Source organism: Leptodactylus fuscus, chromosome 1 (assembly GCF_031893055.1).
Source record: "Leptodactylus fuscus isolate aLepFus1 chromosome 1, aLepFus1.hap2, whole genome shotgun sequence".
In the NCBI taxonomy this organism is placed as follows: domain Eukaryota; kingdom Metazoa; phylum Chordata; class Amphibia; order Anura; family Leptodactylidae; genus Leptodactylus; species Leptodactylus fuscus.
This window is the reverse complement of record NC_134265.1, coordinates 370567646-370581025: the sequence shown is the minus strand read 5'-3', so window position 1 is coordinate 370581025 and position 13380 is coordinate 370567646. Positions and strand designations below refer to the sequence as shown.

General features: G+C 47.0%; 2 protein-coding genes across 2 annotated transcripts; both read left to right on the top strand.

Moving 5' to 3' along the window:
* The first annotated feature begins 5274 nt into the window (after positions 1-5274).
* Positions 5275-5946, top strand: LOC142188744 (putative N-acetyltransferase family 8 member 5). The gene has a single exon (XM_075261977.1). It carries the CDS (start codon positions 5275-5277, stop codon positions 5944-5946), a length of 672 nt encoding a protein of 223 aa, XP_075118078.1.
* Positions 5947-9850: 3904 nt separating this feature from the next.
* LOC142196752 (N-acetyltransferase 8B-like) lies at positions 9851-11343 on the top strand. Its single transcript, XM_075266729.1, has 2 exons — positions 9851-9889; positions 10464-11343. The coding sequence occupies exon 2, from the start codon at positions 10473-10475 to the stop codon at positions 11139-11141; it is 669 nt and encodes a 222-aa protein (XP_075122830.1). The 5' UTR covers positions 9851-9889; positions 10464-10472; the 3' UTR covers positions 11142-11343.
* Positions 11344-13380: the final 2037 nt, after the last annotated feature.

Here is a 13380-nt window from a genome sequence, read left to right as displayed (position 1 = left end):
GGGGTCGGAGAAGCTGGTGGATGGCAGAATAACACAATGCTGGAGATGCGGCAGAGCTCTAGAAAGCGAATGTAAACAGATCCATCCATCACATTGTCTAGATGGACCACAACAACATTAAGCCAGGATAAAACTCAAAGGTCTTGGACAATTTATAATAAATATGGCTCAATTTGGTTAAGTTTGTCCAAGATGAGTCACTGTGTAGAGTCCACAAGGAGGAAGTGGTGAGGTTTGTCTTAGAAGTCCAAGGCTGGAGCAAATTAGGCAAACAAGGCAAGATTAGCTAGGAGCAAGAAACTTACTTATGTCTACCAAGATGATGACGATGATGACTGCGCTGGCCAAGAAAACCAACCATGGCAGGCCCTTTGCTTCATGTATACATTAGTAAGCATGGCAGGCTGTATACTCCACTGCCTACACTGATGGTTCTCCTAAGTAGTGGCCACCACCCACCAGACAGATCCTGTGGCCATCAAAAGAGGCTAATATTTCTGCAATTCTCTGTTGTAAGTTCCTCGGGATGGTGGTTAGGAGGCCTTTGATGGTGGTGCAGGTTTGAGCACTCAATGAAAATGGTACAAAAACATAGCAATCTTCTATGCGATGGAGACCCAAGCCTGGATATCACTGGAGCTGAGGCCTGAAGATGGTTCTCCGCGGGGTCAGTCAAGGTCTCTAGTTCTGGTAGTCTCCTGAAAATGTGTGATGTTTTTAATCTTTTCCACAAAAACACATAGACTTGGACAGGTCCAAGCTTTCAGGTGTCAGTTACTAAGGTGGCTATGGCTGGTCTGAGGGTCATAGATCCTCACCGGGTCTATGAGATCCATTCAACAGTGGGCCAAGAAGAAAATGTCTCCTCTCCTGCTTGTCTTCTATACGGACCCTTGTGCTGACGTGTAAGTGACAGATGGGGTCAGTCTAACCCAAACACTCCAGTACATACCTCCATTAGACCAGACATAGGCCTCCTCCAGACTAGAGTCATCCAAGGTCTAGGGATCGACCATCTTCCTGTCTCCATCCTCACTGGTCCAGGATAACATATATTAATGTACGCCCTCAGACAATACATCATGTAGTAGTGATCTCACCAGAGGGATAAACAAGAGGCCAACGTCATGTCTGCCCGAAACTCAGAGGCGGAAAGGGCAACGGATAACTAAAGGCAGAATAGTAACAGACCAATCCTCTCAGTTCCTGGAATGGGGTGGACTGGGGCCTGAATACAAGTGTCATCATAGGGCTCCTTGTATATCAGCTCCAGCTAATGTAAGGATCGGACCACATGATCCTTTCTGTCTTATCAGCTGAGAGGACGGAAGCGATTAGCATAAAGTGCATGCTATCAGGCAGAGCCATCCTTTGTCTGTGATGGCAACGTCCAACAACCTGCTACTAGATGTATGGCGGGGTATGTAGGGTCAGACTGAGGGGTCTCAGGCCCAATGACTCAGGGTGTCCACCATCCAAAAACACCTAGGACATAGACCATCATACTCTATAATGTGCTGGATTGATACTGAATCTGGGCCCACCAGAGGATCCTTTCCAGTTCAAGTATATGGAGGCCCAGAGTTCCTAGCATGCTCCTCTCTGATGACTGGGCTGGTGGGTGACCTTAGACCCCCGCTATATTAGGAGACAGTTCATGGATTAGTATTAGGCCCTGGGGTTTCAGGCTTCATGGTTGTGTATCGTGAGCACATCTATGGCTTTCTACTGTACCTTGAGACAACCTCACAACTGGCTTCAACTATTGGTCAGGCTCCTTCTTCCATACAGATATTTCTCCTGTTAATTGCCTTAATGAGTCGCCAAGATGGTTCATAGGTAGAGGCTGTGGATCCTATCTCCTTTGGCTTTGTGTCACATACAAGGACTATGTCTGAGTAACCTCCTGGAATTCATCGTTGAACCTCCTTCCAAGGATCTGGACTTCACTTCAAGGAACCTTCCATATACCTCTAGGATTGGTCCTATAGATCCCATAGGAGTGGCAGATCCTCCAACTAATGGAGGTCAATATATAACTAGAGGCAGGATGCTAGGAGAACATTACTACCTGTGTCCTGGTGGCGTGGGGTCGGGAGGTGACCTTAGTCCTCCGGTATTATAAGGTCATACATGAGTATTAGGCTATTTCTAGTTAATTATTTCAGCTCCTTATAATGATTATTTTGCTGTAGATCGGAGGAGCTGGACCTCGCCCCATCCCTGAGTCTATGACATCGATCTGATTGAGACAACAGCTGAGGCTCCAGAAGAACCAGGTCTGCTATATACTGTATATACATATATGTATTGTATAGTCTATGTCACATGTAGGTAGCCGGTGATTTGTGGGTGGTCGGGGCCGGTGGGTCTGTTGGGTCCTTCTTTTCTTACATAACTTGTAGAGATGAGTGAACGCCGTTCGATCGAATATCATGGCGTTCGATGTATTTGTTTGGCGCGTTTTTTGCAGAGGAGGTGGGACGGGAACTACAACAACGGAGGCAGTGAAAAAAATAGAAAAAACCCATTGGCTGCCGAAAACATGTGACCTCCAATTCATAAGAACGGCCGCCGCCCTATTCGCCATTTTGGCCATCAGACATAGGGAGAGAAACATATCTGCTGAGGGCGAGATAGCGATTAGCTTCAGATAGGCAGGAAAAACTAAAGAAGAAAACCACCAGCTCTTCTCCGAGCTATACACTGCAGGGACATCAGTCCAGCTTTCCCTGGACAGTGGAAAACAGGGACACACAACAGATACAACTTCATATATAGCGGAGAAACAGCGTTCATTGTCGGCTGTCCGCACACAGAATAGCCGGAATCCACAGCAGTGTTCTAGATCATATAGAGCTGGAAAAAGCCTTGAATTTTTTTTCTTTTTTTGGGGGGGGCTGAAAATAGCAGCAATCCACTGCAGTTACTTCTTGCTATATATGTGCAAAGCAGCTTTTCAGGCTGTGTAACCCCAAAACAAGGATACAGAGCAATTAGGTCAGGCTATGTCCGGTCAATCCAGATATCCAGGGTGTGTAACCCCAAAACCTAGGTGGGAAAGACAGAAATTCTGTTACGCTATATCAGCTCAATCCAATTTTTGGTTCAATCCAGTATTGTTTGCTCTCCATGATGTGAAGTATGCCTTTGTCTCTTGAAAAGCAACCCAACATGAAGTCAGCCATGTGTGCCAGTGTGTTACTTGGCATGCCTTTGCTGCCCCCAACTGTAAGGGTCACTCTTCATTTCCTCCATTTTCCACTCCCCTTCACACCATTTGTGGTGAAGCAATGGGATGCACTGAAGTGCACCCTCTAGCCTCGTGTGGGACAGGGACATCAGATGCCACTCCAACCCCCTCATCTTCCTCCGCCAGCCAACGGTGCGAAGATGAGAGGAGTGTGCTCTGAATGTTTTCTGCCTAGCAGAGGCTACTTCTCACTTACGAAAATGGCCGCACTTTGACCTGTATATCAGGCACAATGGTGTAGGTTTCAAAGAAACATGGCACCATCAAGTTGAAAACGTGGGTCATGTGTGGACCGTGTTTGAGTCTGGCAAGCTCCAGATCTGCTACCAGGTTCCAGCCATTATCACAGGCGCAAAAATGCCCGTCCCCAGGTGTAGCAGGGAAAACCATATTGCCATCTCAGCCAGGATGGCATCCCTGACCTCGGAGGCACTGTGCTGTCTGTCCCCCAAGCTGATCAGCTTCAACACGGCCTGCTGACATCTCCCCACGCCAGTGTTACAGCATTTGCCGCTAGTAGCTGGGGTGGAGGTTGCTGCGTAGTAGGGTTTCAGTCTACTCCTGCCATGAATTTTGGCCTGGGAGAGGAGATAGGCCACCCCAGTTTGCACCCGGGGACCAGACTCCACCACATTCACCCTGCCTGTCATTAAAGATAAGCACTGCAGCATCCCTGACCACAGGCGCTTGTCCATGTGTCGGTGGTCAAGTGGACCTTGCAGCAAAGCGCAGAGCTCTGGGCCCGACTGATGTTATGGGACACATGCAGGCGCAAGGCAGGGACAGCACACCAAGAGAAGTAGTAACAGCTAGGCCCAGCATAGGGAGGTGCCCCAGCTGCCATCTGGTGATGGAAGACCTGGGTATCCAGAAGCATAAACACCAACATCTCCAGGGCCAGCAGTTTATCGATGAGGCTGTTAAAGGCTTGGGCATGGGGGTGGGTTGTGTTGTACTTCTGCCTGCAATGAAAAGCTTGGGAGATGTGGAGTGGCTGGGAAGAGGCGCATTATGGTGCAGGCCAAAAGGGGGGATGAGGGTGAACTCCCCAATGTGTCAGAGACAGATGTGTAGGTGTCCTTGTATCATATACTTGCACCATACTTGGCTGGATTGCACTTTCATTTTGTGCCAAAAAGTGGTCAAGACAGCGATCCCTCAGCTAATCCCATTACACTGTCCATTGCCAACTGCAGCACTGAAGTTACCATCTGTGTAATCATCTTGTTTATCTGCATTTAGCCATGCTGGATGCTATGGTAGCTGCCTACAGTTGGTTACTCAAGGGTTCTCTTAACGCTAATTGCCAAGGGAACTCTGATGTGTTCTTCAGAACTGAGGACACCACCTCTGAGATCCCTGTAGATAGGACACTATATACAATCTGCTCCTCTATAACCTGTAGATAGGACACTATATACAATCTGCAAGACCTTACCTCCGGACTGTGAAGGGAAGTCGATAAATTGAAGCATATATGGAAAGATGGTCTGCCAACACTCCGTAGCCTTACAATCTTCAAGCTTTATTCCATGAAAAGTTTAAAATCACAGCACACAGAAAAGACAAAAGTAGTGTAGAATCAAGAAACATGCATTGTGAATTAAAAGAACCTCTGACGCGTTTCGAAGTTTGGATCCCTCTTAGTCATCCAAACCTCGAAACGCGTCAGCGGTTCTTTTAATTCACAATACGTGTTTCTTGATTCTACACTACTTTTGTCTTTTCTGTGTGCTGTGATTTTAAACTTTTCATGGAATAAAGCTTGAAGATTTTGAGGCTACGGAGTGTCGGCAGACCATCTTTCCATTTATGCTTCAGTATAATAGATCTGTCGGGGACTTGTTTTTTGCAGGACAGTCTATGTTTTTCCTTGTTACCACTTTGGGTACTTTCTATGATTTTGTCGTCCCCCCTATCAGACAGTGGTTAGGACAGGACGAGGTATAACCTGTGCACTTGTCCACCCCGCTAACATGTTCGGTCTTATACCCTTATTTATGTATTTTCAGACAGACAACATGGCCGCCTACAGTGTTCGCTTGTACACAGAAGCCGACCACCGTTCCGTCCAGGAGATCTTCACGTCTGGATGTTACGAGCACGTCTCTGCAGCTTTCTACTGTACCATGAGACAACCTCACAGCTGGCTTCTTCTATCGCTTGTGCTTCTCCTTTCCTTCCTTCCCTCTGGATCCATGGTGCTGTCCATCGTCGGTGGGATCGTTGCGTTGCTCCTCTTATGGCTCCCTGGTTTTGGGTTTTTCCATTTACATATTAGACAAGGTCTGGCTGAAGACTTGAAGGACATCAGGAAATATTATCTACAGAGGGAAGGTCACTGCTTCTGGGTGGTGGAGCTGGACGGAGACGTTGTGGGCATGGTGTCTGCTTCTCCTTACGTTACTCCATATGAGACCAACGTGCTGGAGCTGCGGAGGATGTATATATCTCATCACCATAGGGGAAGAGGGCTTGCTAAATTATTATGCAGGACAGTGATAGATTTTGCAAGGAAAAATGGGTACCATGCGGTTTTCCTGTCCACCACCTCCATAATGGTCAGTGCTATACAACTCTACCAGAAGATGGGCTTCAAGCGTTCAGAAGTTGAGCAGCACAAAAAACTTCTTATTTGGCTCATTGGAATGACTTGGGTTGGGTTCAGATATGGTATCTCCTCCCGTAGATGACACTATAAGATTATGTCACTTGGGTGTTATCTGTTATGGATGGACATTTGATGATCTTCCCCCGTTCCCACCCCAGGTAACCTCAGACCCTCTCATTATCTCCTCCTTTACTCTGCTCTTATCTGCTCTTCACACAACCACCTCCAAGACTACTCCCATGTGTTCCCCATACTCTGGAGATCATTTCCACCACACGTAAGACTGTGCCCCAGAATCACAACTTTCAGGAGAACAATGAAGACTCCCCTATTCAGAAAGGCCTACAACCCCCAATAACACCACTGTCACCACATCCCCATCTGTACAGCATCTCCACTCACCGACTGTCTCTATCCCCTATCCCTTGTAGATTGTAAGCCCTTGTGGGCAGGGCCCTCTATCCCACTGGGCCAGTTGGTCATCGTCAGTATAGAGGTTTTTGTGTGTATTTTTGGTTTTGTAGGTAAACCCTCAAATCCAAAGCCCCATGTAATTAATATGATAGTAATAATATAATAATACATTTGTAAGGCAATTGCAATAGGAGCAATTCCCCAGTAGATGTTGGTGAACCCTGGAGGAAGGAGCACAATAGACAGTGAGGCCTAAGCTGAACCCACCGCTGCCCCTACCTGCTTGCCTCCTTGCACTAGGCAACTGGTCGACAGGCCCTTCCTGTATAGGTGACAACACAGAACGAAGATAAACAACAACACAGTACAGAATCGTAATCCAAGAGAATAGTCACAAGGGTAAGCCAGAGGTCAGCAATACAATAGTAGCAGAAGGGGAGCAACAGGGACAAGGTCACAGGACAGAGTCTCAATAGCCAGGGAGTCTGTGTCAGCCAATGGCCTGTATATAGGGAGCCAAAGACCCGCCCTAGGCTTGATTGGTAGACAGGCTGTCAGTCACACAGGCCAGATTAGAATTAACCAATAGATGATCAGAGAGAATAAGGTGCAGGAGACGGGTGTGATGGAAATACAATCATAGAGCGGTATTCAGACAGTGCAATGAAAAACTCTGAGCAAAGAATCAAACTGAGCTCTACTACCGCGCCGCAGAGTACGAGCAGAGGGGGGCGCAGTGACCCGAACAGGCAGAGACATTACAACGTTCACCCCTTATCTCTCAAAGTCAGAAGGTGAATAGGGTAGAAGAAAGACAGCGACAATATTCTCTCTGAAGGAAAGTAGTTTAATACTAAACAGTTCTATTCCACCTCCTCGTCTGGTCATGTAGTCTCCACCAAGTACATGTCAACCTAAACTCCTAGATCGATGGAAGATGTGGGAGAGCCGTATAGTAGATTCTTACCTACAGAAGGCAGATATTGGTGGGAATTGTCCTGGATTTATTACATGCAGTAATATGAGAGACCTACAAAGATGGGCTGAGATAAACAATTAAAGGGTTAAAGGTATCTAGACAACAGCATACGATAGAACGAGGGAACTCATTGGTGATCTCCTCCACAGATCCAGGCGACCTTCTTCACAGATCCTGGTTATCTTCTCCACAGATCCTGGTGACCTTCTCCATAGATCCTAGTTATCTTCTCCATAGATCTTGGTTATCTTCTCCACAGATCCTGGTGACATTCTCCATAGATCCTGGTTATCTTCTCCATAGATCCTGGTTATCTTCTCCATAGATCCTGGAGACCTTCTTCACAGATCCAGGTGACCTTCTTAACAGATCCTGGTTATTTTATCCACAGATCCTGGTTATCTTCTCCACAGATCCTGGAGACCTTCTCCACAGATCCTAGTGACCTTCTCCACAGATTCTAGTTATCTAGTCCATAGATCCTGGTTATCTTCTCCACAGATCCTGGTTATCTTCTCCACAGATCCTGGAGACCTTCTCCACAGATCCTGGTTATCTTCTCCATAGATCCTGGAGACCTTCTCCACAGATCCTGGTGACCTTCTCCACAGATCCTACTTATCTTCTCCATAGATCCTGGAGACCTTCTCCACAGATCCTGGTGACCTTCTCCAAGGATCCTACTTATCTTCTCCATAGATCCTGGAGACCTTCTTCACAGATCCTGGTTATCTTCTCCACAGATCCTGGTTATCTTCTCCACAGATCCTGGAGACCTTCTCCACAGATCCTGGTTATCTTCTCCATAGATCCTGGAGACCTTCTTCACAGATCCTGGAGACCTTCTCCACAGATCCTACTTATCTTCTCCATAGATCCTGGAGACCTTCTCCACAGATCCTGGTGACCTTCTCCACAGATCCTGGTGACCTTCTTCACAGATCCAGGTGACCTTCTTCACAGATCCTGGTTATCTTCTCCACAGAGCCTGCTTATCTTCTCCACAGATCCTGCTTATCTTCTCCACAGATCCTGCTTATCTTCTCCACAGATCCTGCTTATCTTCTCCACAGATCCTGCTTATCTTCTCCACAGATCCTGGTTATCTTCTCCACAGATCCTGGAGACCTTCTCCACAGATCCTGCTTATCTTCTTAGATCTTCAATATTCTCACTGCTGGGCCGGTGACTACTGCTACTATAACACCTGCTATAGTATCATATAGGAGCCTTCCATGGCTGACATCACACCTGCAATTAGAGCTAGTTGAAGGCAGATTCCCCTATAGATGGTGGCTTGGGCTTCCCGGCGCTGTCCTCTGTGACCTTATATTATTAGGACACGGGTTAATACATTGATAGAACTGTGTATAAAGGACAGGAGGCTTCTAGTCAATTATTCCAGGGGTCGGTTAATAATTATATCACTCATGGCTGGAAGATCTGGTCTCATTCTGACTCTCCATGTCATTGAGACAACGGCCGATCTACCAGGATAACCAGGTCTGTCATGTATATGTGATGTATAGTCTGTATATACTGCTAACACGCTGCCTTGTGGGGGTGAAGTAATGGTGATGGTGGTGGTAACGGTGGTGGTGATGGTGATGATGATGGTAATGGTGATGGTGGTGGTAATGGTGATGGTAATGGTGGTGGTGATATTTTGATGATGGAGATTGGTTTTTGTAATGGTGATGGTGGTGATTGGTTTTGGTGCTGCTGTTGATTGGTTTAGCTGATGGTGGTGATGATGCCGATGGTGCTGATGGTGTTGGGTCTCTAGGAAGCTGTAATAATTTACAACATGATAAATTCTTCAGGACTGAGATAATGGAGGAGTAATACCTACTGTAGAGATAGAGGGGCTGAGGAGACCCTGGGGTGGAGTTCAGGACAAAGACAGCAGGGTAATGGATGACTGACAATGGGATCCTCCAGAAATCTCTTCCAGAATGATCCTCTCCGGATTCTGTGTCACACAAGACTTTCACTTCCAGATCACGAAATGTCGCTCCAACTCCCAGAAATAATTCCTGAGCATCGTCTTATTGGACAATCCACAGGAAGCCGCGACTCAGTCCGCCCTGTATGTCCCAACCTACCTGTACCACCGTCCATGGATGACTGACTGTGTGTGACTATAGCCATGTGCGGCTGTGACCATGGGTGGTTGTGATGGTGTGAGGCTCCGACCATGTCACAGGCCGGGTATAATGGCAGGCATCACCGGTATATAGATAACACCATTCACGTTATGTCATAGCTTGACTCCTCCCTGCACAATGACCCTTCCTCAGGTCACAGAGCATGCCCACAACACTCATCATCAGCAATCCCTCCTGGTCAGCAGATGTCCAGTTGTCCTGAATGTCATGTCTGCTGGTTCTATAACAGAGCGTCCCTATAGATTCTATATGGTAACACTGCTATACTAGGGCATGTATTATCTTGGAAAGGAGATGACTATCAGTGTAAGATCTGCTGACTGAGTGTGCTGAGGGCGTGGATCCAGAAGAACCAATCTAGAACAACTGGGCGTGCCGAGATTAACCTTGCAAGTGCTTCGAAAATCACATCTTGGACGCTCGGAAGCCAGTATAAGACTAACATCTGTTGTCCGCTGTCGGAGGTAAGATTGTACAATTCTTCAGTGATCGTCAGTGCAGTAGTGTGCAAAAGTGATAGGCAGGTGGGGGGCTAAATCGCTGCACAGTAAGGATGCCTTCAGAGATAGAAGGGTTAAAAGCTTATTTTGTATGTAAATCCCATCAATCCCTTTGCGTTCCCCCGTTCATCTCAGTTTTTGAAGGAACTCGGCAGGGAATTTGTTCTGACCATCTTGGATGTAGGCTTGCTCCCATCCGTCTGTGTCCATGTCCAACCAGACAGACTGGATGATGTGGAGATCATATTTTCTACGCTTGCCTAAAACCTTTGCACAAGCCTGCATTATACATTACACATCTGTTACCTCCTGCGGTCACCTAAGGCCACGTGTGTGGGGTTGGTATCTACTTGTGTCGTGTATTTTGGATCTGGTCCATGTGAATTCCTCGGCTCTGGACCTTGGCCATAGACTGCACTTTCCAAGGGAGGAGATTTTGCTGCTTAGAAGGTTTTTGTGGCCCAGAATTCCAGTAGTAATATCAGAGCTTAGACCTTCTGCATCTCATGGACTTATTTTGTGCTTTGTTTATTCCCAGAGAGACAAGATGTCCACCTGCATTGTGCGCGTGTACAAAGAATCCGACCTCCCCTCAGTCCGGGAGATCTTCACGACTGGTTGTTGTGAGCACATCTTCCCAACTTTCCGCCATGCCTTAAGACAACCTCATAACTGGCTTCTTCTGCTGGTTGCACACCTTCTCCCACTGGTCACCACTGGATCCCTTCTGCTCTCCATCTTGAGTGGGGCCAGTGTGTCATTCATCTTATGGTTCCCTGGTAGACAGTTTTTCTATCTCTATGCTAAGAAGGCTTTGTCTGGAGACTTGACGGACATCAGAAAATATTATCTAGAGAAGGAAGGTCACGGTTTCTGGGTGGTGGAGCTGGAAGGAGAAGTGGTGGGCATGGTGGCTGCTGTCCCTGTCAATACCCGTTATGAGAAGAATGTGGAGCTGAAGAGGATGTCCGTGTCTAGAAACCACAGAGGCAAAGGGATCGCTAAATTGCTATGCCGGGCAGTCATTGACTTTGCTCGGAGGAGTGGGTATAAGGCGGTCATCTTGTCCACCACCACGGTACAGGTTGATGGTTTGAAACTGTATGAGAAGATGGGCTTCAAACGCTCAGACACCGATGAACAGAATCCATTACTCTTCCGGCTGATTGGAATGTCTTGGGTTGGGTACAGATATGATATCTCCACCAGTAGATGACACGCGATGATAACGTCACTGCCATATTCTTGTGTTATTCCAGTTGTCAAGGTTACATGATCAACAGGTTTCAAGAAAGACAATGTCCACAATGTGAAGATCTATGAGATCTTGAGGTGCTTCCTTCATGGATCTTCCTATCTGACTCCGGCCTCTTACCAAGTCGTAGACCAGATTGGAAGACTCCTCCGAGGACTTAATAAAAGGCTGCAATACAACCTTCATGTCTACGCTTCTTCTTACTAACCAATTCTTCACCTTGATAGATGTTTGGGCTACAATATACAATATATTAATGAAGGACATGGGGCCGAGAAGAATGGTTGACTTTTCCGTCTTCCCCGTTTCAGGCAGAGGGCAGGTACAGGTGGGACTTGTCATAGGTTTACATTTAATGCATCAATTCGAGACACAAACAAAGATGGGCTACGATAAGAAATTAGAGGGTCCAATATATGTACAAGACATCATAGGGCTGAGGAACGTATGGGGATTCCTACCAAGGATGAACTTGAGGAGTCCACAACTTGAGTCGAGCCCGGAGTTACCCGATGCATCTTCTGCTGTCTCTTCTTAGCTGGACCTTTAAGGCCGGGTTCACATGGAGTATTCTGGCTCGTCATTTGGTACGTAGACGCAAAATCACGGCTGCAAAATAGCGCCACATGTACGGTACCAGCTCCCATTGAAAACAATGGGAGTGTATACGGCCTGCAAATCCTCCCGCTGCGTCTACGTACCAAATGACGAGCCAGAATACTCCGTGTGAACCCGGCCTAAATCTAAGCTTAGTACCTGACTTTACCAGCACTTGAGTTGTTGTGGTCCAGGTCAGAAGGTCATCCTACAGAAACTCCTTGAAGAATTTGGATTTTTAATACTTTTTATTTGTTTTTATATTTTTTTTAATTTATATCATTTGATTTTTTTGTATTTATTAGTCTTGAACTTCAGATGTTCTGATCATTAAAGGGATCCTATCATTCAGAAGGCATTTTTTGTCCCTACCACGTAGGATTAGCCTTAAGAAAGCCTCTTCTTCTCCTACCTTTAGATGTCTTCTCTGCACCGCCGTTCTGTAGAAATCCCGATCTTCGCCGGTATGCAAATGAGTTTCTCGCAGCACTGGGGGCGTCCCCAATGTTGCCAGAGAACTCTCCAGCGACGCCTCCATATTTTTCAGGAACGTCCTCTTCCTGTGTCTTCTTCCGGCGCAGACGGTGAAACTTGTAGGCCTTGGGCAGAGCCAACTACGCATGCCCACAGGTCACAAGAAAATGGCCGCTTACTTACTGTGTAAGCGGCCTGTGAAGGATCGGACCACTCCGCCCCAGCCTCCGGCCCCAAGGTGCAAGGATTTTCTCCTCCACCGCAGCCACCCGGCCCAGCCGCTGGCACACCTGGCCTTGCCACGGGCAAAACTGCGACCACCTTCTTACCTTTACTGTCCGCTCTCAACCTGAGAAGGATCGAGTCTTATAGGATAATATGAGACGAGCTTTCTAAAGTTTTTATTAACTCAAGAGGGTGGATACTAGACAACCAACATACATAGAGATATATGTTAGCGGATACAAGCTTATACAGTTACAGAAAGGTATAGTACAGTACAATAAGATAAAGAGAATAAAAGATTAGACAAAGAAATATAATACCCGGTTGGGTCTCTGGAATTTCACCTCATGAAAATTAGAGTCCATAAGTAGTCCTCGGGTTGTTGGGGGTGACTACCCCATCACAGAACAGTCCATAGTGTCCATAGTAGTGGAACACTCAGCCCCACCACATAACATATAACAATAGAGAGTATTTACTCCATATTGGTATAACAGTCCATCAGTCCATGATCAGAGTCCATAAGCACATGGTCCCCAGTCCCTTTGTTCCATCCCCCTCAGGAGAGAGACCAGAGAGCACTAGCCGCTCACATGATGTGTCCAGAGAGCAGGGCCAGAAAAGAGAGACAGAGCTCCTCCCCAGGTCAACCATATACTGACCCCGGGCTCCACCCTATAATGGCGTCATCAGGGCTGTAGGCCCTCCATCTTAGCAATCAAATAACTATAAATGGTCCTAATTCCTCATCACATGATCATAGTCACACCAGGGGCCTGACGGGGTTCACAGCGAGGTCCTCATCACATAGACGCCAAGGACAGGGCCGCCATCAGGAATTTTGGGGCCCCATACAGCCTAAGTGTCTCGCCCCCCCCCCCCACCTTATATTGCGACATACCGA

Excerpts from the sequence above, each read along its gene's own strand:
- LOC142188744 (XM_075261977.1), top strand. The coding sequence starts at position 5,275 with ATGGCCGCCTACAGTGTTCGCTTGTACACAGAAGCCGACCACCGTTCC.
- LOC142196752 (XM_075266729.1), top strand. The coding sequence starts at position 10,473 with ATGTCCACCTGCATTGTGCGCGTGTACAAAGAATCCGACCTCCCCTCA.